General features: G+C 44.3%; 2 protein-coding genes across 3 annotated transcripts in view; both read left to right on the plus strand.

Annotated features, from left to right (window-relative positions):
- SLC12A3 (solute carrier family 12 member 3) overlaps positions 1-3,695 on the plus strand; it is a 44,639-nt gene extending 40,944 nt beyond the window's left edge. Inside the window, exon 26 of the mRNA XM_075995656.1 lies at positions 2,987-3,695. Coding sequence (XP_075851771.1) covers positions 2,987-3,005 — 19 coding nt within the window. The 3' untranslated portion in view covers positions 3,006-3,695. The remainder of the gene's footprint in view (positions 1-2,986) is intronic.
- Positions 3,696-9,816: 6,121 nt separating this feature from the next.
- Positions 9,817-20,678, plus strand: HERPUD1 (homocysteine inducible ER protein with ubiquitin like domain 1). Of its 2 annotated transcripts, none has more exons than XM_012755771.3 (8): positions 9,817-10,145; positions 13,090-13,167; positions 13,260-13,331; positions 14,485-14,615; positions 16,641-16,763; positions 17,340-17,690; positions 19,357-19,462; positions 20,341-20,678. In XM_012755771.3, exons 1-8 carry the CDS (start codon positions 9,999-10,001, stop codon positions 20,503-20,505), a joined length of 1,173 nt encoding a protein of 390 aa, XP_012611225.2. In that variant the 5' UTR covers positions 9,817-9,998; the 3' UTR covers positions 20,506-20,678. The 2 variants fall into 2 exon arrangements, with proteins under 2 accessions (XP_012611225.2, XP_012611224.2); XM_012755770.3 differs by having other exon boundaries at positions 9,819-10,145; positions 13,257-13,331.
- The last annotated feature ends 3,054 nt before the right edge of the window (positions 20,679-23,732 follow it).

The raw sequence follows: 23,732 nt of genomic DNA on the forward strand, positions 1-23,732 counted from the left end.
GAGACGGGGTAGAAAAAGGACAGAGTTGATCACATGGTATCCGTCGGAAGACCAGCTGAAGCCAAGGAAGTGCTGTTGGATTTGAGGTTCTCGACATCACTGGGAGCCTTGCATAGAATAATTTGGAAAAGTGGTGGGTCAGAGACCAGGGAAACAGGGGGGAAACCTGAAGGAACACAGGCTCAAGGGAAGGTGTTTCGATTGCTGTTATCTTACTGGGTGTACTAGTCAGGGTAACGCTGGGCTATGCTGCGTAACAAATTAGCCTCTAAATGTTAGTGGCTTACGTGACAAAGATCTATTTCTGTTTTACATGGGCCAGGTGCTGTGGCTCACGCCTGTAATCCTAGTACTCTGGGAGGCCGAGGCGGGCAGATTGCTCAAGGTCAGGAGTTCGAAAGCAGCCTGAGCAAGAGCGAGACCCCATCTCTACTATAAATAGAAATAAATTAATTGGCCAACTAATATATAGAGAAAAAATTAGCCGGGCATGGTGGCACATGCCTGTAGTCCCAGCTACTGGGGAGGCTGAGGCAGGAGGATCACTTGAGCCCAGGAGATTGAGGTTGCTGTGAGCTAGGCTGACGCCACGGCACTCACTCCAGCCTGGGCAACAAGGTGAGACTCTGTCTCAAAAAACAAATTAATTAAATAAAATAAAAAACCAAATATTCCTATGACTGCCAGGCAGCTCTTCAGGGCCCCTCTTCTCCACATTGTCTCAAGACTCAATGATGGAAACTACTCCCATCTCGTGAGGCCACTGCCTCAGCCAGTAGCTTCCAGCTCATTAGAGAAGCACAGAGAGCTGGAAGGTCATGCACTGGTTTTTAAATGCTTCTGCCCAGAAAGGACAGGTTATTTCCACTCAAAGCTCATTAGCCAAGTAAGTCACGTGGCTCCACCTAACTGCAAGTATACTGAGAAGTTCGGGGGAATGTGTGAATGTTCATTGAGTGACAAATGTCTCTGTTACAGGGCAGGGTAAATAATAGTGTCTTTACAGGTCAGAGGGGAGAGATTTAAGATGCAAGGAAGAGGGTAGCTGAAGAAGAGGTGGTAATGGCAAACCAACACAATGTGGGGACACGTTTGCCAAGCAGCAGGAAGGCAGAGTGGAATGAAGCCTGGTAGCCCACGGATGCAACTCTCAGGACCCCTGTCCTTGTGACCCGCCCTGGTGGGGGGCTCCCGAGCATCGGTTCAGAGAGCACATATTGAAAGTGCAGGTGACATGTTCTCCAGGGAGGGGGCTTGTCGAGCAAGAAGGATGCAGGTCCAAAGCACAAGGGGTTCCAGGAGGATGACCAAAGCATGTGGACGTGGCTGACCAAGAGCTCCAAGGTGGATGGAGAGGCCAGAAGTGAGCCTCTTGAGAGGGTTGAGAAGACTTGACGGGCTGGTGGCATGAAGACACAAAGGGTGTGCAGCGGGCATGGGAGAAGGGACACAGAGAAGAACAAAAGGGAGCTGGGTAGGTACATGTGCGTCCAAAGTTTGACGTTCTGGAGGAGATAAACTTTTTTTTTTTTTTTTTTTTGAGACAGAGTCTCACTTTGTTGTCCAGGCTAGAGTGAGTGCCATGGAATCAGCCTAGCTCACAGCAACCTCAATCTCCTGGGCTCAAGCAATCCTTCTGCCTCAGCTTCCCAAGTAGCTGGGACTACAGGCATGTGCCACCATGCCTGGCTAATTTTTTGTATATATATATTTTTAGTTGGTCAATTAATTTCTTTCTATTTTTAGTAGAGACGGGGTCTCACTCACGCTGATTTCGAACTCCTGACCTCGAGCAATCTGCCCGCCTCGGCCTCCCAGAGTGCTAGGATTACAGGCGTGAGCCACCACGCCTGGCCTAAGATAAACATTTTTGAGTAGTCTTCAGCTCTAAGGTGTCCACCATTTGACAGTGAGCCCTCTGAAGGTGGCAGTTGGGATGAGTCTAGTCGTTGCTGGACAGCAGGGAGAACTGAAGCCTCGGGGGAGGGCCCAGAGCAGCCTGAGGGTACTCAGGGCAGTGGCTAGGGACCAGCTGGCACAGGGGTATTCAGTGTCTCGACTGCTGACATGGCTGCATGACCACGTCCGCTCCCAGGGCGACCACATCTGACTCATCTTTGTGCCGCAGTATGTGACTCAGGGCTCAGCACAGAGTGGGCGCTCAATAAATGTTTATTGGGTGAGTGAATGAATGACCAAACAATGCATGGAGTGGGACAAGATAAAGGGACACAAAACTGGACATTGTGGGTGTGAGCTGGATGCTGGAGCCGTTGGGACAGGCAAGGGATGGAAAGGAAGCAGGTGGTGAAGGTGCTGGGTGAGATCTCGGGAGATAGCCCTAGGGCGCAGTAGATTGTACCTGCACACACCTTCAGATCAAGAAAGCCTGCTAAGATGCACGCTCCCCCGGGAGGAGCAATGGGAGGGAGGGCTTAGGGAAAGAGTTTCCTTCAATGAGGCAATACTCAAGGGTTCTTTGCTGGAGAAAGGCAGGTTGATTGATGTAGGGAGGTTTTGAGTACCAGCAAGGTACAGGGGGAGGGCCTGGCTCCTGTTCACAAAGAACCAGACCCAGGATTAATTCCTGAGACCCGCACAATGGACGTGGGTATGGGGCAGGAAAGGCTGACCCGAGCAGCTCAGAGACAAGAGAGTTGAAAGAATGAGGTGTTTGCACGGGCTGGGAGGAAAAGTCCAGGGTTGAATGGGAGGGCTGGGCAAGCAGAAATAAATTCATGGAGGAGATGAAAGAGTCCCACCATTTTAACAAGGATGTTGCTAGGAGCTATTTCTGTAGTCTTACCTAAGTGCTCAGTCTGGTCTGAAATCAACTTGGGGAAGGTGTGGATTTTGCTTGGGGGGAAAAAAAGAAAGAAAGTAACATGCCATCTACATTCCACTTAGGGTACAGAAAAGATTCTGTGTATGTGAAAAGGTACATGAAATTTAAGAGAGATAATTTTTTTTTCCTTTTCTCTTTAAGGTACAATGCTGGAATGTAAAGAATATTTAGAAGCAGACTGTGGGAAATAAGAACGTGGGCTTCTGAGGTTACCCGGGACCTCAGAGATCAGCTGTGACCCTTGCTCTAAAAGTTGGCCTGGAAGGCAGGGTCCACCTGACTCTTGTTTGTCCTGGAGCCAGACCAAGGCAGCTGGGAGAGTCATAAACCTGGAGCAATCTAGAGCAAAGTGGAGCGTTTACTCAGAGAGATTTTGAAAATCAGGTAGACGCCACCCGCCTACCTGTCCTATCCAAGATCTAAATCCTTTTTAGTAAGGATTTTTGTTGTGTGGTGACGGTTATTTCATTTGGATTCTTCCCTCTGTTAGAGGAAAGGCTGAGAAATAGCATTCGATAGAGCACAAAAGCCTGGGCAGGTGCTTTGTTTTGTTTAATTGTGGTAAAAGACATAACATAAAATGCACCATTTTAACCATTTTTAAGTGTACAGTTTAGTGGTATTTAGTACATAATGTTATGCAATCATCACTACTATCTAGCTCCAAAACGTTTTCATCAACCCAAAAGTGATGAATCCTGGACCCATTAAACAATAACTCCCCACTAACCCCTGGCAACCACTAATCTGCTTCCTGTCTCTGTGTTTGCCCATTCTAGATATTTCATATAAATAGATACAATATGTGACCTTTTATGTCTGGCTTCTATCTCTTAGCATAATGTTTTCAAGGATCATCCCAGTTGCAGTATGTATTTATTAGTGCTTCATTGTTGTTTATAGTTTGACTAATGTTGCATTGTGTGGATATACCACAGTTTGTTTATTCATTCATCAAACAGTTGATGGGTCATTACTACATTTTTGCTGCTATTGCAAATAATGCTGTGATGAATATTCATGGGCAAATTTTTGTTTAAACTCCTGTTTTTCAACTCTTTTGGATATATACGTTAGAGAAGAATTGTTGGGTCATATGGTAATTCTATGTTTGACTTACCGAGCAACCCTGGGTACATTTTTAAACTTTGTATGGGCTGCATTTAAAAGTGAACCTTGCAATTAACTATCAGACCCATTCTTCTGCTTGGCCCCAGTTGTCAGTCTCGACTGGCCATACTCCTTGGTGTCTCCTATACGAGAGATATTTTGGGGTTCTCTAAAACTGACTCAGTTTTAATTTTCTTCCATTTAAAAAATGCATGAAACAAGCACATTTAAGAGACAGGCGGCACATTCATCAAGTAACAGGAAAGTGAATGCCACAAGCCCCCAAAAGTTGAGAATCACAGTCTAGATTCCTCCTTCCTTCAAACTAAAATACTTCCCTATCACTGGTGGCAATTTTAAGGGAGGATTTGCCTCGGGGCGACTTCTGGTCAGGAATGAAAGGTGCTCTGGCATAGCGTGGGCAGGAGCATGGCCATGGGATGGATTTCCTGGGCTAGAGAAGATGGCTTGTATGTGAGGCCAAATTAGGACTTCAGAAATGACCATAAAAGGCAGAGTTTCTGGTTGGAGTTTGAATTATTTGGGGATCTCTAAAAACCAAATAAAAGAAGACAGGTCTTGGTTCCTCCATCCCTTTCCCCCCTCAGAATTTAAACATGACTTAGGTCACAGCAGAGACATAGTGACGCAGCAGGGCTACTACAACCCAGTTGACGATTTCCATCGTCCTTTCATTTCCACATTCCTAGAAATCCCATTTAAGATTCCCCTTCAGCTCTTGGTTTTTTTTTCCCTGATCTTCTTTCCTTCCTGGTTTATTTCTACATCTTCTTTTCCCACTTTTTCACTTTTCTTTTTTGGTCGATCCTAGTGCTGATCCACACTGCCTCTTTTTTCTTTTCTTTTCTTTTTTTTTTTTTTTTTGAGACAGAGTCTCACTCTGTTGCCCCGGCTAGAGTGAGTGCTGTGGCGTCAGCCTAGCTCACAGCAACCTCAAACTCCTGGGCTCAAGCAATCCTTCTGCCTCAGCCTCCTGAGTAGCTGGGACTACAGGCATGCGCCATGATGCCCCCCTAATTTTTTTCTATATATTTTTAGTTGGCCAATTAATTTCTTTCTATTTTTAGTAGAGATGGGGGTCTCACTCTTGCTCAGGCTGGCCTCAATCTCCTGACCTTGAGTGATCCGCCCATACCGATTCTGACCACGTCCCTTCTGCTGCTCAAACCTCTCCCACTGCCCACAGAATAAGGCCCAAATGTCCAAGGGTGACCATTCAATTCTTTTCTGAGCTGGTCCCAAAACTTCTTTCCAGTATTACCTCTCTGTGGCATTATTGTTATTATTATTTTAAAATAAACCCAGTACTTACTATCACCCTTAACTAGTGGTTCCCAAATCTAGCCCTTGAACAGGTTGGATGCATCAGGCCCTGTTGGGTAGGCCTGAAATGGGACACAATCTGTCCTATTTTTAAAAAATATTTTTAAATTGAGGTATAATATAAATGCAGAGAAATGTACAAATTGTTAAGTGTACACTTGATCAATTTTGACAAATGTCTACACTTCTGCAACCCATACCCCTATCAAGGCAGAGAACATTTTATCACCCCAGAGATTTCCTTCATGCCCAGTGGTGTGCTTTAACAAATGTCTCCCTTGGGGGAAAACAAGCTCTGATTTATAGTGTTTGTTGATCTCCATGGTGTAAATACTCCCACCATGGCCAATGCCAAGCTCTTGATGTGATGTCACTGAAAGGAGAGTTGGGAAGATAGACTCATAATCAGTTCCTGTGAACTAGTCCAGGCTGGCTTCCGCACAACACTGCCATGCCCCTCCCAAGTCAATCTCCGCCACCTACTTCCCCAGGCTACCACTCCTCTGTTTTCTGTCACCATAGATGAGTTTTGGTTATTCTAGAGTTTTATATAAATGAAAATCATATAATATGGACTCATTTTATCTAGTTCTTTCATTCAACATGGTTTTGAGATTCATTCATGTTGTTGCATGTATCAGTAGCTGTTCCTTTTTATTACTGAATTGTATTCCACTATATAGATACACTATTAATTTATGTAACTAGTTTCCTGTTGATGGACACCTGAACAGTTCCTAGTCTTTGGTGGTATTGTGAGTAAAGGTGCCATAAACATTCTCACACAAGTCTTTGCATGGACATATGTTTTCATTTCTTTTGGGTAAATCCCCATGTGTGTAGTGGCTGGGTTATCACTCCAACCAGCCTTGTATGAGCGTTTTGCTTGTCTACATACTTGCCAATACTTGGTGGTGTGGGACTCTTCATGTCTTCATCTGTTTTGTGCTGCTATAACAGAATACCACAGACTGGGTAATTTATAATGCACAGAAATGTATCGGCTCAAAGTTCTGGAGGCTGGGAAGTCCAATAGCAAGGCGCCAGCATCTTGCCAGGGCCTTCTTGCTACATTACAACATGCCAGAAAGCATCACATGGCAGAGGGCAAAGGGGGGGAAGTGGAGGAGGTCGGTGGAGAGAGAATGCATACAAGAGGAGGTGAACCCACTCCCTCAGAAAGGAATCCACTCTCACGATAACAGCATTAGTGCATTTAGCCTAAATATCTCTTCAAGGTCCCACCTGTCAATGCTGTCACGATGGCAATTAAATTTCAACAGGAGTTTAGGAGGGGACAAACATTCAAATCATAGCACTCCACTTTATAAAATAGTTCCTTGGGTGATTTTCTTACACAGCCAGATTCAGAACCACTGAACTGGACTCTTTGCAGTCCTCTAGATATTAATGGCTAATGTTTATTGAGCACTTACTAAATGCCTGGGTCTGTCCCAAGAAATTTAACAATTTTACACCATTTAAGCCTCACAACAACCCTATGAAAAAAATACTATTATTAGGTACCGAAAAGTTAATCAATTTGCTTAACTAGTAAATGGCAAAAGCTGGGTTTGAAAACAAGCAGATTTAGCTCTGGGCCTATGAGTTTAACCAGTGAGCCATACTTTCCCATACAAATTCTGTATATAAAGTTATCGGCACCCCACTGGGCTTAATCAATAATTGCCACCATTATTTTTATTCAAATCCTACCCATGTTTCAAAGTGCAACTCAAATTCTACCTCTTCCATCAAGTTTTCTTGGACTCCCTCTCTTCTCTTTTTCTCAAATATAATCCTAAGTCGTTCAGAAATGTATGAAGCTTTGGATTGTCTTTTATTTCTGTATTTTTGTTATCACCCCCATTATATTTGTAAGGTCACGGAGAGCAGGGTCATGCTGTGTTGATCTTTCTATTCTTGGCATACTTGTTGACTTGAATTCAGTGTTTTCCTAAATGTGCTATAAGCAGAATCAGCAAAGTTCTTTAAAAGGAACTATATCTCATTTGTGAGTTAACTCAAGAAGGAATCACAGAAATTGGATTATCTTTTCCCTAGGACAAAAAAACCACACTCTTTCTCCCATCCTGATGTATGAAAAGCTACATAATTTGTGGGGTCCGGTACAAAATGAACATGCAGGGCTTCTGTTTAAAATGTATTAAGAATTTTAAGATGATAACAGCAGAGCATTAAACCAAGCATGGGGCCACATTCGACTGCACAGATCCCACGCCCATGAAGCCAGCCTTGAAAAGGGTCAGAGCCCTCCTTAAGCAGACAAAAACCAGTTACTGACCCAAGAATGGAAAAACAAGCACCAGATATATTCTCCAGCAAACTGGTATTAACTGAGTAGCACCTAAGTGGACACATAGGTGCTACAGTAATAGGGTATTGGGCAGGTGGGAGGGGGCAGGGGGGTGGGTATATACATACATAATGAGTGAGATGTGCACCATCTGGGGGATGGTCATGATGGAGACTCAGACTTTTGGGGGGAGTGGGGAAAATGGGCATTTATTGAAACCTTAAAATCTGTACCCCCATAATATGCCGAAATAAAAAAAAAAATTTAAAAAAATAATATAAAAAAAAAACACCAGTTACTGAAAGTTGAGCATGGGGCCAGTTTATCTCCAAAGCGCTCAACCTCCCTTCTTAATATAAAGACATCTCACCTGTAATTCTAGCACTCTGGGAGGCCAAGGCGGGAGGATCGCTCAAAGTCAGGAGTTCGAAACCAGCCTGAGCAAGAGTGCGACACCCCCCCCCTCCACTAAAAATAGAAATTAATTGGCCAACTAAAAATATATAGAAAAAATTAGCCAGGCATGGTGGCACATGCCTGTAGTCCCAGCTACTTAGGAGGCTGAGGCAGGAGGATTGCTTGAGCCCAGGAGTTGAGGTTGCTGTGAGCTAGGCTAACACCATGGCACTCTAGCCCAGGCAACAGAGTGAGACTCTGTTTCAAAATAAATAAATAAATAAATAAAATAGAGACAGCTGAGAAAGAAACTACCCAGTGTTCTGTGTTATAGTAAGGCTGACTGTATGGGTTGAATTGTGTCTGCCAAAAAGATGTTAAAGTCCTAACCCCCAGTACCTATGAATTTGATAATATTTGGAAACAAGGTCTTTGCAGATGATCAGTTTAAGATGAGGTCATTAGATTGTGCCCAAATCCAGCAAGACTGGTGTCCTTATAAAAAAGGGAAGTTTGGACACAGAGCCAAACATGCTTAGAAGGAAGACGACGTGAACACACACACACACACACACATGCACGCACTCACACACGGAGAATGCCATGTGAAGATGCAGGCAGAGATGGGGGGATACACCCACAAGCCAAGGAATACCAAAGATTGCCAGCAAACTACCAGCAGCTTGGAGAGTAACCGACTGACTCCCTCACAGCCTCAGAGGGAACCAACCCTCGCTCGACACCTTGATCTCAGACTTTCAGCTTCCAGAACTGTCAGACAATAAATTCCTGCTGCCTAAGCCACCCCGTCTGTCTGTGGTTCTTTATCATGGCAGCTGCAGCAAACTAACACACCCACCAACCAGACCAGCTTCCTCCTGTTATAGCCTCCTGCCCTTGTTAAGCTCCTGACACACCTGGAAAAACAGGTGTCCCAACGGACTTGGAACAACAATGGGGCCAGGGCAATGTCAGTTTTGTTCTTCAAGACTTTTTGTCCTGCAGAGGAGAAGGGAGTGCCTACAACGGAGAGGCCTTGTGGTCACATTTCAGGAATCTGAGAGCGCTGCCCTCCTTGCCTCAGCCCCAGCGTAAGGGCAGCACCTGTGGGTCCTGTAAAGCCCTGCCCGTCCCCGGCTCGCAGTGTAAGCCCACGGGGCCGGCTCGCATGTAATAAGGGTGCCATGGTAATAAAGGTGCTGTCATTTGGGGGTAAGGCGTTGCCAGCTAAATGGGCTACAGCTGCCTGGATGTCCCCCTCCTGTCAGCCCGAGAAAGATCGGGACTTGCTTCTTCCTTGCCCGTCTCCGGGCATCTGGAGAGCGCTCTGGCTGGGCTCAGCCGCGGGCCCGCCCGGCTATTCCGGGAGCCCAGGCCCGTGTCAGGTCGCGAGGCTTCCCCTTTAGGTCGGCTGTGGGGCCACCGGAGGAGGGCAAGGGGAAGTGGGCCTCGGCGCCGGGGGTCAAAAGGGGCGGGGGAAACAATTGCTTTGTGAGGAAACAATTTGCAGACACTGCTGAACCCGAGTCAGGCCGGATGCCCCCGCCCCACCCGCGCCCCAGGCGCCTCCTGCAACCCGAGCCAGCAGAGCCCCCGCGAACTCCTCAGGACCTCCCCCAGCGCGCAGGCCGCAGCGCACCCAAACATGGCCGCCGACGCCGGGGTCCCGGGCAGCAGCCGCGACTCGGGGTGACGCAACGGCGGCGAGTTGCATCAGTCCGCGCCCACGTGCTCGGCCCGCCCCTCCGCCTCCCGGATCTGGGCGCCGATTGGGCCACGTTAGGGCAGTGCCTCCGCCGCAGCCAATGGGCGGCAGCCACAGAGGGTTCTGTCTGCAGAGCCTGGGCGCCGGGCTCAGATAAAAGGTTCCCGCGGCGGGGGCGCGCGCCCCGGAGACGCGAACCGTCGTTTTGGAGCTTGTGGGCCGCCGGGACTCCGCCGGCCTGGCAGCTCGGAGCGCAGCCGAGCCCCCTCAGCGCCGCCGACATGGAGCCGGAGCCGGAACCGGAGCCGGTCACGCTCCTGGTGAAGAGCCCCAACCAGCGCCACCGCGACTTGGAGCTGAGCGGTGACCGCAGCTGGAGCGTGGGCCACCTCAAGGCCCACCTGAGCCGCGTCTACCCCGAGCGTCCGGTGAGAGAGCCCCGACCTCCCCTTAGGGATGCCACGTCCGCCTCCCCTTTCCTGTGGCCGCCTCCTTCGCCGGCCTCCTCTCCCGCTCACCCTCACCTGGTCACCTACCCCAGGGCTGTGGTCTCCCGCTTCCCTGCCCCACCGCCGTAGGCGCCCCTCTCCTTGCCCAGCGGCTGTCACCTCTGCCTCCTAGGCCGCCATCACCCACCCCCGCGGCGGGCTGCCGTCCCGTGTCACTGGGCTCCCCGGTCGTGCTCTCAAGCCTCCTAAGGCTGTCACACTCCTGCCCCACCTCCTCAGACCCCTTCCTGGTCCCCAGATCTGGCTTCCGGCCTTAGCCAAACCCCACTGAAACAGCAGTTTGACCTTGGGTGAGTCGTTTCAACCCTCCAAGCCTCAGTTTCCTCCAAATGGCCGAGACACGAGGTGTTCCTGATTCGGCTTGCATCCGGTGGCTAGAAATAAGGAACGAGTGCTGCGAAGTGAGGTTTCCGAATGTAGCCCCTCCGCGGGGAGAGGAGAGTGCTGCCAGCCCGGGGCCAGCGGCTAGGGACGGATGGTGCGCGCCCAGGCACAGTTGCTTAAGGTCCCACGCCCAGGAGCAGGACGTGGCTCTTCCCCTCCCCGTCCGCCTTCCGCCCCGGCCCCTCCCTGTCGCACTGGACTGCACAGCCATTGCTTGGTCCCAGGGAGGAACCCCGTGCACCTTGTGGCGGAGAGATTTAGAAGGGAAGCAGGCGAGAGTCGCCTTGAATCTGGTTTTAAGACTTCAGTCCCTCAATTAGGGAGACTTCCTTGCTTTGTTTTGGTTGACAAATCTGTCAGCGCAGCCCGCCCTTCCTGCCACGTGATGAGGCTGTGAGCTGGACCTTCCTGTATTTACTTTCTGCTCTGATATTATGTAAGTGTCAGCAGTGTTCTTTACTGCCCACAAGTGTAATTCTCGATCAAACAGGAGAGGGCATCTAGGCAGGAAAAGATCGTGAAGTTGTGCGTTCCTAGCTGAAGAGTTCTAACCCGTGGTAACTCCTGTGTCTGTTTTTGTTTTTTTCTATGTGGTCAAGAATGTAGAAGTGAGTTTTCCTTCTCAGTTGGTATATTGGAATTTGCTTATTTATTTAGTAAGCTTCCTTTCCAGCGTCCTTTCGAATTTACCTCGGCACACTCTGCAATTTCGTCGTAGCTGCTTCGAAGAAACTAGGTGGCCATGCTGCTGTGAGCTTAGGTACACAGATTGGTGAAGCAGGTGTAGCCTCTAGTTGCATCATTTGGTAAAAAGCAGTGTTTTGAAGGAGAGTTTTCCTTGAGGATTTCCTTGGGTTGAGGGACATCACTCCTATCTGTTAAGTCTAAAAGACCTAAGACTGTAAATAACAGGTCTTTCTAGTATATGAATTTGTGTTTAAAAACTATTATGGCTGAAGCATACTTATTTGTTTTCTGTAGTATAAAATGGTATAATTTGAGAAACTCTATAATAGTTGTTTGCTTACCATCTTTAATTTTTTCGAATCAGCCTTCTGAGTGAAGACACAGTGTTAAATCAGGTCTTTAAAGGTGAGGAGAATAATTCAAAACCACAGGAAGCTGTGGTTTTCAAACATTTTCTAGTGGTTGAACTCTTTAATGTAAAGCAAGACTTCACGTGTACAATAGATAGACTTTATAAGTAAATGGTAAACACATGAATTTGTAAATTACTATCAGTGAGAAGAGTGGTGAACACAGCATCCAATGTTTATTTTGCTTTAGTTACACAGTGTCAAAAAGTTCTGATCTATGTAGATAAGGAGATGCAGTATTTTTCTGTTTTCTTTTGTTTGTCTTTCAAACTTGCTTCATAATCCTAGGCTGCTTGGCAGGAACAACTTTACCCCACCTTTTGCATAATCAATTACTCTGAAAAGAATAGGTTGACAAATTGGTAATCTCCTGTGTACTGACTTTGGTATGTATAATTTTAGACTGTTATTTTTAAGTACAGTTTAAGGAGTTAAGATTTTTATTTATTTATTTATTTTGAAACAGAGTCTCACTTGTTGCCCAGGCTTAGTGGTGTCAGCCTAGCTCACAGCAACCTCAAACTCCTGGGCTCAAGCAATCCTTCTGCCTCAGCCTCCTGAGTAGCTGGGACTACAGGCATGCGCCACCATGCCCGGCTAATTTTAGATATATATATGTATATTAGTTGGCCAATTAATTTCTTTCTATTTATAGTAGAGACGGGGTCTCGCTCTTGCTCAGGCTGGTTTCGAACTCCTGACCTCGAGCCTCGGCCTCCCAGAGTACTAGGATTACAGGCGTGAGCCACCACGCCTGGCCAGGAGTTAAGATTTTTAAAAGACTCGTTTGCATAAAAGTATGTGGAATCCCTACGGTATGGGAGAGAAGAGGGGTTGGCATCTTGGCTCTTTAACAGCAGATAACCTTGGACAAGTTAATTTCTCAGACTTTCTCCCCTTAAAATACAGATACTAAATCTCAGAGGGTTGCTCTGTTTGTATGTTGGGGAAATCCACATCGAGAGCTTAAGTTTAGAATTGCTTCATGTTACCTCCCGGGCAATGCTAGGTGGTTTTGATGAAGGCTGACCTTGGGAGCACCCTGAATTTTCTCTGAAACCAAACTCAGTTGCTGTTGGAGCCCTAAATAAAATTTGTGTTTTTAGGGGCACAAAGCAGTTTTCCTGGGAGTTAAGAAGTCAAGTATGTTGCCATAGGTTTTGTGGACTGGAGATAATTTGCCATCCTAAATTTACTTGCATGTGAAAGACCAACTTAAAGTTAAGCACTTTCTAAATAACAGTTTTGTATATATGGCCTTTGAAACAGTATTTTCTTGTGATGGGATGGGGAAAACTTATTTGTATGACGCAGTTTCTTATGTGTTTGGGGACTTGTGAGAGCTAAGTGCTAACCTGTGTTACTCTTTTTTCCATGATCAGCGTCCAGAGGACCAGAGGTTAATTTATTCTGGGAAGCTGTTGTTGGATCACCAGTGTCTCAGGGACTTGCTTCCAAAGGTACATCACTTCCCTGTTAATTTTTGAATGTTTTTAAGCGTTTACCAGATTGAGTTCAAATCCTTAAGTAATTTCTTTATTGCTTTTAGCAGGAAAAACGACACGTTTTGCATCTGGTGTGCAATGTGAAGAGTCCTTCAAAAATGCCAGAAATCAACACAAAAGTACGTTTGCCTTTTCATGATTATAACAATTTGTAGCTTTCAGATTCTGAGGGGAAGTAATAAAGGAAGTTGAATAAGACTCTTAAGAGAGGTTCTTTTTACCAAGTAATATTTCTTTCCCAAGAATTAGAAACTGTGTTATCAATACAAGTAAGCATTTACTGCAATAATAGTAGACTGATCTGTTAGTGCTGTAGTGTAATGTGTAATTCCACTTTTCCACTATCTTCTGGAATATAATTTGATGTACAATACCATGTATCCAGATCACTGGACTATCAAGACACTTGAAAATGGGTTTTTATTGATTTTTAGCACATAAGTTAATTCTAAGGAACCATTAATTTTTATAAAGAGTAAAAAGGCGAATATATTTCCTTTGGAAATTTTCATTGTGATTATTTAGTTGGATTGGAAAAGGCCACAGTATTTATCAAGTGATCGCTAAAGACTTACATGTGTTTTGCTTTCTTTCCTTTTTTTTAATTTTTTTTTTTTTTAAAGAGACGGGTCTTGTTACGTTACCCAGGCCAGTCTTGAACTCCTGAGTTCAAGCAAGCCTCCCATTTCAACCTCCCGAGTATCTGGGACTACAGGCATGTACCACTTCAGTGCCTGGCTCTAAAGACTTATGTTTGATAGTCAAAAGCATTAATTTTTCATTTCACAATGTTTATTCAAATATACACTTTTAATATTCCAGTGTGGTGATGCATTCTAAATTTGTATCATAACTGTATTTGCTAAGACATCTGAACATAGCATAGGAAATTCCCTTTCCTTTAGGTTGCTAGCTAGGTTGCATTTATAAATCTTGTCGGTCAAATTTAATTTCTGGGATGAGTAAATTTAGTACCATAAGACGTATAAAGCATTATCAAGAAACTTTCTCACCAATAACAACATTCTTGGAAGATTTTAGTGCAACTGCAGCATAGTTACTCTAGAAAAAATATGAATTTTTTAGTATCTGTATATTGAAAATTCTGTTAAACAAATTTTGAGTACTTTTTGCATAACATTGCATCTATTTAATTTTGTCATGATCAAAAGTGGGAGGTAGGAGACAAGCCATTCACAGCAAAATAACTCTTTTAGCTTGATTTCAGACGGTTGCATCAGATCCTTTGTTCTGTGTTCATATTATACTTAGGTTGCTGAATCCACAGAACAGCCCACTGGTCCTAATCAGGCACAGTATCCTGGGGATTCCTCAAGCGATAGTTTAAGGCAAAGGGATGTTCTTCGGAACCTTTCTCCCTCTGGATGGGAGAACATCTCAAGGTGAGTGTTATAATAAAGAACCAGGTTTATACAACAAGCATGTGCCTTATTTGCATCAATTTAAGAATAAGATGTGTTTACACATATATAGTCAGAACTTTAAAATGTATAAATTTTTTACTTTATGAAATACTAAAGATCTCATATATTTAACTTCTCTTAATACACAACTTTTTAGTAAAATATTTTTAAAAGTAGGTGACACATGTATTGAAAATGCAGGCATTTGTCTTCCTGCGTGGGTGTGCTTTCCATTGTGCTGACCACTTGGGTGCCCTCACAGTAGGAAATCAGTGCTGCTGCGGACAGAACAGCTGTGGTAAGCATTGTGCAGCTGCTTTGCTGAGTGGCATTGTGCTTTGTTTATTGTAACAAAGGGAAAACGTCCATTTCTTTAGAGCAAAGTAGAGCAAAAGCCAGAACTGACTAAATGCTCTGATGTTTGGATTTTATCATTCCTGGAATACCTAGTTATGGAAGTACTTTTGGGGAAAAAATAATTTAAGTACAAGTTGAAATTCTCTAATTCCCCTGTGCCCCTTTTCTTAGATTTTTGATAAAGCCAGGTATTCGATGAATGAAGTTTTCTTTTCTTTAATGGAACTTTTCAAATATACACAAAAGTAGAGGGGCTGTATAATGAATCCCCACACCATCACCTAGGCCCAATAATGATCAAAGTTTTGCCATACTTACCTCATCTATTGCCCGCTTCCCCCCCTTATTTTTTTGAGATATTTAAAAGTAATTCCCCGACATGTTATTTCATCACTATTACCTCAGTATATAACTGTAAAAACATTTTAGTTGTATGTTTAGAATGCCATCATCATCAGATGTAACAAAATTTGAAAAGCAACTTTATCTTCTCATTTCCATGCACTATAACTTTTTAAATGATCAAAAACAGTATCATACCAAGACCTAGTTGTGTTGGAATACTATTTTAAAAACATTCTAGGTATGGAATTTGGTTAAAAGACTGTCAGCATATAAATTGGATAATTATTGGATAGAAAAACTTAAAACTGCTTTCCTTATTCTGGCTGAACAACTTGAGAATTGAGGCCCATATTTGACTGCTTGAATTTCACCATATTTAAACTTGTTGATTTCATCTAACAAATATTTATTGAACATCTAGTGCATATAACTTTGCTTAAGGATATGACTTGACCTGCAGGGATGACCACATAACCAACTCCTGATCTTCCTGCAATTCTATAAAAACTTGATTTTTGTGATGTGCTGCCAAAGGAGTTGGCTGTATAAGAAGCACAAAGCCAGAGTTGACTCCCACGTACGTGCCCTGCCTTAAACGGTTGAAGGCTGTGTTGCATGATTGAAGAAACATGAGTTTGGCATCAAACAAAGCCAGTCTCAAATCCAGCTCTGCTACTTACTAGCTCAGTGACTGTGTGCAAATCCCTTGGCTTCCCTAAGCTGTGCCTGGGCTCTCCTCTGTAAAATGGGAGTGAGAGCCCCCTCCCCACAAGATCGCTTGGGGATCTAGCAACCTGTACAAGACCCCAAGGGGTCAGTAAGCATGCACAGGTGATACCACATGCACACATAAGTCTCGATTCAGATTTAGAGGTGGGGGAGAAGTTTCCTTCAGGAAAGACTTTGGGAGAAATGTGGCTTTTGAGATGTTCTCTAAAGGATGAACAGTATGTTTAGACCTGTAGTGAAACGCAGCAAGTCAAAAATTGGGTGGGATCTACTTAACCTGAAAAGGTTCAGCTTGTTTATGCATCTGTGCACAAATGAAGCAGCTGGCACGGGCTCTTGTTTTCCCGTGGAATCTAGTTGATGGTAGGAGGGCTCTGTCATTCAGCACTTCCTGTGCTTGGGTTACACAGGTGCATTGTACAGTCATCTACCGTGTAACCACCATAAAGCCCATTTTTGTGTCTCTTTGATTTGAATATCTGATTTTAAACTTAGTTTTAATTTATTCATACTCAACCAACTCATAATGAATGGGGTTTTTTGTTTTTTGTTTTTTTAAAAATCTATGTATAGGACTGAAGCTGCCCAGCAGGCGTTCCAAGGTCTGGGACCTGGTTTCTCCGGCTACACACCCTATGGGTGGCTGCAGCTCTCCTGGTTCCAGCAGATCTACGCGCGGCAGTACTACATGCAGTAGTGAGTCCTTCCCACCAGGGTAGCTGTGGCTAGGGCTCCCAGGATTTGAGGGACATTCCACCCATGTCACCTGTAAAGTTCAGAGTGGACAGATGAGTGTATTTTCATAAGTCTCTGCAGAGCCCTGCTCTGCCTGGTCTGAGGATAGAGTAGAGAGTATAAATGACAGCGGCCACCTGATTTGTATATTGATGCAGTGTGCTGTCTGATACATAGTTTAATGACTTTATATAGAATACATTACTTCCTTTTCCATTTGTGATATCTTTAAAGTTTTGTGAAACTTTTAATTTGCTACTGTGCGATAATCTTGTTAGTGGCCTTGATATTTAATTCCACATGAAATTTACCATGTGGCTTCTCTTAGAAAAGGTATTTACAGATAGGACCCAGAAAAGGCATTTATAGATACGACTGTTAGTAAAGAAATTCTTCACTAAATTGAAGAAAAATCATAGGTGTATGTACTTAAAACTCTTAGCAGCAAAAGACTCGGGTGCAAATAAGGTGATGAGAGCCACAGTCTTCATGGTGCCTTGTTCTCACCAGTATCTGCCTGTATCATTTGTCTTTTAGTTTAGCAGCCACTGCTGCATCAGGGGCTTTTGTCCCTTCACCAAGTGCACAAGAGATACCTGTGGTCTCCACGCCTGCTCCAGCCCCTATTCACAACCAGTTTCCAGCCGAAAACCAGCCAGCCAATCAGAATGCTGCTCCTCAAGTGGTTGTTAATCCTGGAGCCAATCAGAATTTGCGGATGAATGCACAAGGTGGCCCTATTGTGGAAGAAGATGATGAGATAAATCGAGATTGGTTGGATTGGACCTATTCAGCAGCTACATTCTCCGTTTTTCTCAGTATCCTCTACTTCTACTCCTCCCTAAGCAGATTCCTCATGGTCATGGGAGCCACCGTGGTTATGTACCTGTAAGCAGACAGTTTCTCTTTCCTTTCCTCACCTCCCTTACTACAAATTATACTACACTGTGACTCAAACCAAGTAGATTTTGCTTTTTCTTGAGCAGTTGGTCATTTACCACAGGGGTTGTGTTTAAATTGTATATTATTCTGGTATCTTTAGTATAAGGAATTCATGATTTGGTTGTGTGTTCGCAAGAACACATTAATCTTGTGCTAACACAAGAATATTTCCTCTTTTCCTGCAGATAAAGTACTTTCAGGCTCACGAACCACAATGATATAGCCATGCTGAAGCATGGAAAAGGAAAATTGTATTTGTTCTGAATAAGGGCATATTTGTCTTTATCAGGCTATAGCTGCCTTCCAGGATAAAGTCAGCTACTGACTGTTAGTTCAATCCTGAAGGGCCAGGGGACCTTTACAGACCTGAGGTTTGGCTTTTAGCAGTGGCCTAGAGCAGTAGTTCTCAAACGGGGATGATTTTGCAGCCACCTTCCCCAGGAAACATTTGACAATGTGTGGAGACGTTTTTGGCTGTCACAACTAGGAGAGGAGGTCCTGCTGGCATCTGGTAGGCGGAAGCAAAGGATGCTAAATTTTCTACAATGCACAGGACAACTCCCACAGTAAATATTTTGCCCAATATGTCACTAGTGCCAAAGCTGAGAAAGCCTGGTCCAGAGTGATGGGTCTCTGTGGTTGAACCTAAAAGAAGGAATTTTTCCTTTACAGTAAAAATGAATTTATTTATTTTAGTTTTTAAAAATTAAAAAAATTGGGAAATATTTAAAATATAACATTCATATATCCACAATTAATCATCGTTAATATTTTGTCATAGGCCGGGCGTGGTGGCTCATGCCTGTAATCCTAGCTCTCTGGGAGGCTGAGGCGGGTAGATTGCTCGAGGTCAGGAGTTCGAAACCAGCCTGAGCAAGAGTGAGACCCCGTCTCTACTATAAATAGAAAGAAATTAATTGGCCAACTGATATATATAAAAAAAATTAGCTGAGCATGGTGGCGCATGCCTGTAGTCCCAGCTACTTGGGAGGCTGAGGCAGGAGGATCACTTGAGCCCAGGAGTTTGAGGTTGCTATGAGCTAGGCTGATGCCACAGCACTCACTCTAGCCTGGGCCACAAAGTGAGACTCTGTCTCAAAAAAACCAAAAACAAAACAAAAATATATATTTTGTCATATTTGCTTTAAGACTTGGATTTAATTGGATTCTCCAAATAAAACTTTTAGTTGTTTTTTCTATAGTCTCTAGAATCATATATTTAAATGACCAAATTTAGGATATTATCATTATGTTATATGTTACATGTAATTACGGGTTTGGGTCTGTATATATTTTCCCCCACTCTGTTCAGGTTTTCATGTGTGAGGTTTAGTTCAGCTGAGTAAGCATATACTGAGCGCATACTATGTGCCAGATGCTGTTTATGTTACTGGGTATACAGTGATGAAAAAAACAGTCCCCTGGGTTCAAGAGCCTGACAGGCCAGTGAGAAAGTCTAGGGGACAGTGTGACAGAATGTCTCTGTGGATGGTGCTGCTGTGAGCTTCTAATCCGGGTGCTGCTGTGATGATAGGAGGGGGGAGCCTTAGATTTTTGAGTCAGTCTCACTGTGACATTAGCTAAGATGGACTTTTATGTGCTTCCTTTGAAGGCATCATGTTGGGTGGTTTCCGTTTAGACAGAGGCCAGTTCAGAACTTCCCAGATGATGGTCGTCCTCCCGAAGCTGTTAATCAGGACCCCAACAATAACTTACAGGTATGGCGTCTCCGTGGAGCCTGGGGGAGCTTGATGTGATATGCCAGGCTCTCAAATCCTGAGCCTTTAGATTTCTAGCCTTATGATTCACCATTTTATTAGGCTAAATATTTCATGACTTTTTCAAATTTATTTTTAGAGTAGCAGCTATTTGTAAAATGTCAAATGTGCTATAAAATCTATCAGGTACTTTTGTGGCAATTTGCATTTTTGCATATGTAAATAATGGTTTTTGGGGGGTTTTTTTTGAGACAGAGACTCGCTTTGTTGCCCAGGTTATAGTGAGTGCCGAGGCGTCAGCCTAGCTCACAGCAACCTCAGACTCCTGGGCTTAGCGATCCTTCTGCCTCAGCCTCCCGAGTAGCTGGGACTACAGGCATGCGCCACCATGCCCGGCTAATTTTTTGCATATATATTTTTAGTTGGTCAATTAATTTCTTTCTATTTATAGTAGAGACAGGGTCTCGCTCTTGTTCAGGCTGGTTTCGAACTCCTGACCTCGAGCAATCCGCCCACCTCGGCCTCCCAGAGTGCTGGGATTACAGGCGTGAGCCACCGCGCCCGGCCTAAATAATGTTTTTTTATAGGAACTATTTTGAGAGTTCAGTTCTATGAAGTGGTTAACTAATTACTAGTTTAATAATAGTTGCAAATATTTGCTTCATTTGCTTTGTTATTTGCTGCCTGGAGAATTCAAACTATGAAAACGTCATCAGCACAGTTGTGCTGTAGAAGCATGAGGAAGAGCCCTGCGCAGCTTGGGGCATCATTTCCTGGGGGCTTGGCTGCCTGGCTGCTGCCTCTATGGGACAGAGGGGCCAGTTACATGGTGTTCATCACAGCCTAATTGTTGTCGCATCGTGTTTCATTACCTGCAGGAAGGCACCGATCCTGAAACGGAAGACGCCAACCACCTCCCTCCCGACAGGGACGTACTGGATGACGAGCAGACCAGCCCTTCGTTTATGAGCACAGCATGGCTCGTCTTCAAGACTTTCTTTGCCTCTCTCCTTCCAGAAGGGCCCCCAGCCATAGCAAACTGATGGCGTTTGTGCTGTAGCTGCTATAGGCTTTGACAGGAATGGAATGGATCATCTGACTCCAACTAGATTTCCTCACCTGGACATGACAGTGACAGAGTTATTAAAAAACCAACAACGATCATATGCTTTTGTGATCAAGCAAAAGCAGAAAGACGTGAAGCCGTGATACAAATTGACGAACAAAAAATGCCTAAGGCTTCTCATGTCTTTATTCTGAAGAGCTTTAATATATACTGTATGTAGTTTAATAGGCATTGTAAGTAGAAGGCATTAGGTGTCGCATGTTTATGCTTGAAGAACTTTTCCAGATGTGTGTGTCTGCATGTGTGTTTGTATATAGAATTCATAGATGCAGAAATGGTTCTGCTGGTACGATTTGATTCCTTTTGGAATGTTTAAATTACACTAAGTGTACTACTTTATATAATCAATGAAATTGCTAGACATGTTTTAGCAGGACTTTTCTAGGAAAGACTTATGTATAATTGCTTTTTAAAATGCAGTGCTTTAAACCAGGGGGGGACTTTGCAGAGGTGGAAAAAACCTTTGCTGGGTTTTCTGTTCAATAAAGTTTTACTATGAATGACCCTGGCAGAGACTCCTGTCATCCTAGCAGTTTATTCTGTGTCCATTTTCTCTAGGTGGTCAACAGTTGAGTTGTTGATTTTTGAGTAACCTGAATGGTTCTTTTTATAAAAAGACTATTTGTAGGCCGGGTGCGGTGGCTCAAGCCTGTAATCCTAGCACTCTGGGAGGCCGAGGCAGGCGGATTGCTCAAGGTCAGGAGTTCGAAACCAGCCTGAGCAAGAGCAAGACCCCGTCTCTACTATAAATAGAAAGAAATTAATTGGCCAACTAATATATATATATATAAAATTAGCCGGGCGTGGTGGCGCATGCCTGTAGTCCCAGCTACTCGGGAGGCTGAGGCAGAAGGATTGCTTAAGCCCAGGAGTTTGAGGTTGCTGTGAGCTAGGCTGACGCCACAGCACTCACTCTAGCCTGTGCAACAAAGCGAGACTCTGTCTCAAAAAAAAAAAAAAAAAAAAGACTATTTGTAACAGTGAAGAAGGATAAAGTAAGGCCATGAAAGTGGTTTGGCGTTTGTTTGAAACAGGATCTCACTACGTTGCCTGGACTAGAGTCCAGTGGCTATTCATAAGCACGATCATAGTGCACTGTAGCCCCAAATTGGCTTAAGCAGTCCTGCCTTAGCCTCTCAAGTAGCTAGGACTATAGGTACATGCCACCGTGCCCAACTTGAAAGTTTTAGTTTACTAAGAATAAGGATATGCCTATGTTTTCCCCTATTTCCTTATTTAAACAATACTGGCTTACGTAGGAACCCATCAAAGTGAAATCCCCAAAATTTAAAGTCAGTGCCATTAAGTACCTTCTACCTTGCCAATTCTGCAGTGGTTTCAGGCTCAAATGTCATGCTTTTCTAAGCTGAGCTTGCTTATGTGATAATAATCCATTCTTTATTTTGAGACTAATCTTAAAATTATGTGTTTTCATATGTATAATATTATAGTTAGGTTGCTAAAGGCCTGGTCAGTGTTCTTTTTGGCAAACTAGATCAGCCTTTTGTATCACGGTTTTGATCATTTAACTTAATCTTTACTGGAAACATCACTTACATCAAATAAATGTCCACTGAGCAATTCACAGCGAGATGCTGGGTAGGTACGAGGCGTTTTATGCACAGTTATGCTTTCAAAGGCCCGCTAAGGTCATTAAGGAATTGGCAAAAAGTTTGAAATAACCACATGCCTCTACAACAGAGGAACTATCAGAAGCCTGTGATTATTGACAAATTGTGAGGTGATGCTTGAAGAAATGACAGGACACTGGAGTTTTTAAGAGTTTTACAGGCAAGGAAGGAGGTGTGAAATGACCCAAAGGGTCTTTGGAGTTGGTAAGAAGGGTCACAGCATGAGCAAAAGCACAGCCCTGGGACTTGCCCCTCCTGCCAAACCAGCTGGGTTCCGGGTGTGCTTGGGAATGAGGTCTTGGTGGCTTATTAAAACAATCATTAAGAACTCATAAAATTGGCCGGGCAAGGTAGCTCAGGCCTGTAATCTCAACATTTTGGAAGGCCGAGGCAGAAGGATCACTTGAGGCCAGTGCAAGGTTATAGTGAGGTAGGATGGTGCCACTGTACTCCAGCCTGGGCAACAGTGAGACCCTGTCTGAAAAAAAAAAATTCGTAAAGTGTTGGGTAGAAAAGCCCATTGCTTCTCTGAGGCAAGGCCAAGGCCATTACCATTTGGCAAGGCTGCTGGTGGTGCCCATCTCCATTTCTAAAGCAGTGAGGCCACGCCCCCTGCAGTGTGGGGTTGAGAGTTAAACTCTGGATTCCATGGGCCCAAGATAAAGAGTGCTGCTCCTGAGCAGAGCTGAGCAGGGATCAGATTGGCCCAGTCCCCACTGGGGGAAACAGGGAACCTTCAGACAGCAGCTGAGGCCCAAGACAGCTGACGGGGTGGGACGTGGGGCTTCCACAGCAGCTACTCAGGGTGGTATGATACATGCCGCATGCACTCTGAATGCTTAGGAAGTTATTGGTTTGGGTCTTTATTAAGTAGCAAGTAAATAGCTGAAAAACAAAACCCAGATTTCAGTTTTGCTCTTTATGAGTTTGCTTTTTTTAAAGTGTATTTTCTTGAATTCTGGTTCTATAGTAGAATCACTTCAGTAAATGAGTTCTATGGTCAAGTAAATTTTGGAAATCTCAGGTTGATGAAAGTTCATAGATTTCTTCACTTACAGGCTTTCTGGGCCTTTAATATGCTCATGTGTCTGAAGCCTGGGCCTGCCTGCCTTCCGCGCAGCCACCTTGTTTTGGGGAAATGCAGTTATAAGTTATTACTTAACAGGTTTGTCATTCTAAATACCAGATACTTTGTTTAAAAGTGACATTTTACACAATAAACAATGGAGGTAAATTTTTTTTTTTTTTTTGAGACTGGGTCTTGCTTTGTCACCCTCACTGGAGTGAGAGCCATCACCGTAGCTTATTGCAACTTCAATTCTTGGGCTAGCAATCCTACCGCCTCAGCCTCCCAAGGAGCTGGGACTACAGGTGCAAGCCACCATGCCCAGCTAATTCTTCTATATTTTGTAGAGACAGGGGTCTCACTCTTGCCCAGGCTGATCTCAAACTCCTGGCCTCAAGCGATCCTCCCTCCTCAGCCTCCCAAAGTGCTAGGGTTAACAGGCATGAG

The sequence above is a fragment of the Microcebus murinus genome, chromosome 20 (genome assembly GCF_040939455.1).
Source record: "Microcebus murinus isolate Inina chromosome 20, M.murinus_Inina_mat1.0, whole genome shotgun sequence".
Lineage (NCBI taxonomy): Eukaryota > Metazoa > Chordata > Mammalia > Primates > Cheirogaleidae > Microcebus > Microcebus murinus.

What these genes read in the sequence shown, in the direction of transcription:
- HERPUD1 (XM_012755770.3), top strand. Translation starts at nt 9,999, where the DNA reads ATGGAGCCGGAGCCGGAACCGGAGCCGGTCACGCTCCTGGTGAAGAGC. An exon ending in GCGTCTACCCCGAGCGTCCG is followed by an intron (nt 10,146 to 13,089) that starts GTGAGAGAGCCC and finishes TTCCATGATCAG; the next exon opens with CGTCCAGAGGACCAGAGGTT. An exon ending in ACCCCAACAATAACTTACAG is followed by an intron (nt 19,463 to 20,340) that starts GTATGGCGTCTC and finishes CATTACCTGCAG; the next exon opens with GAAGGCACCGATCCTGAAAC.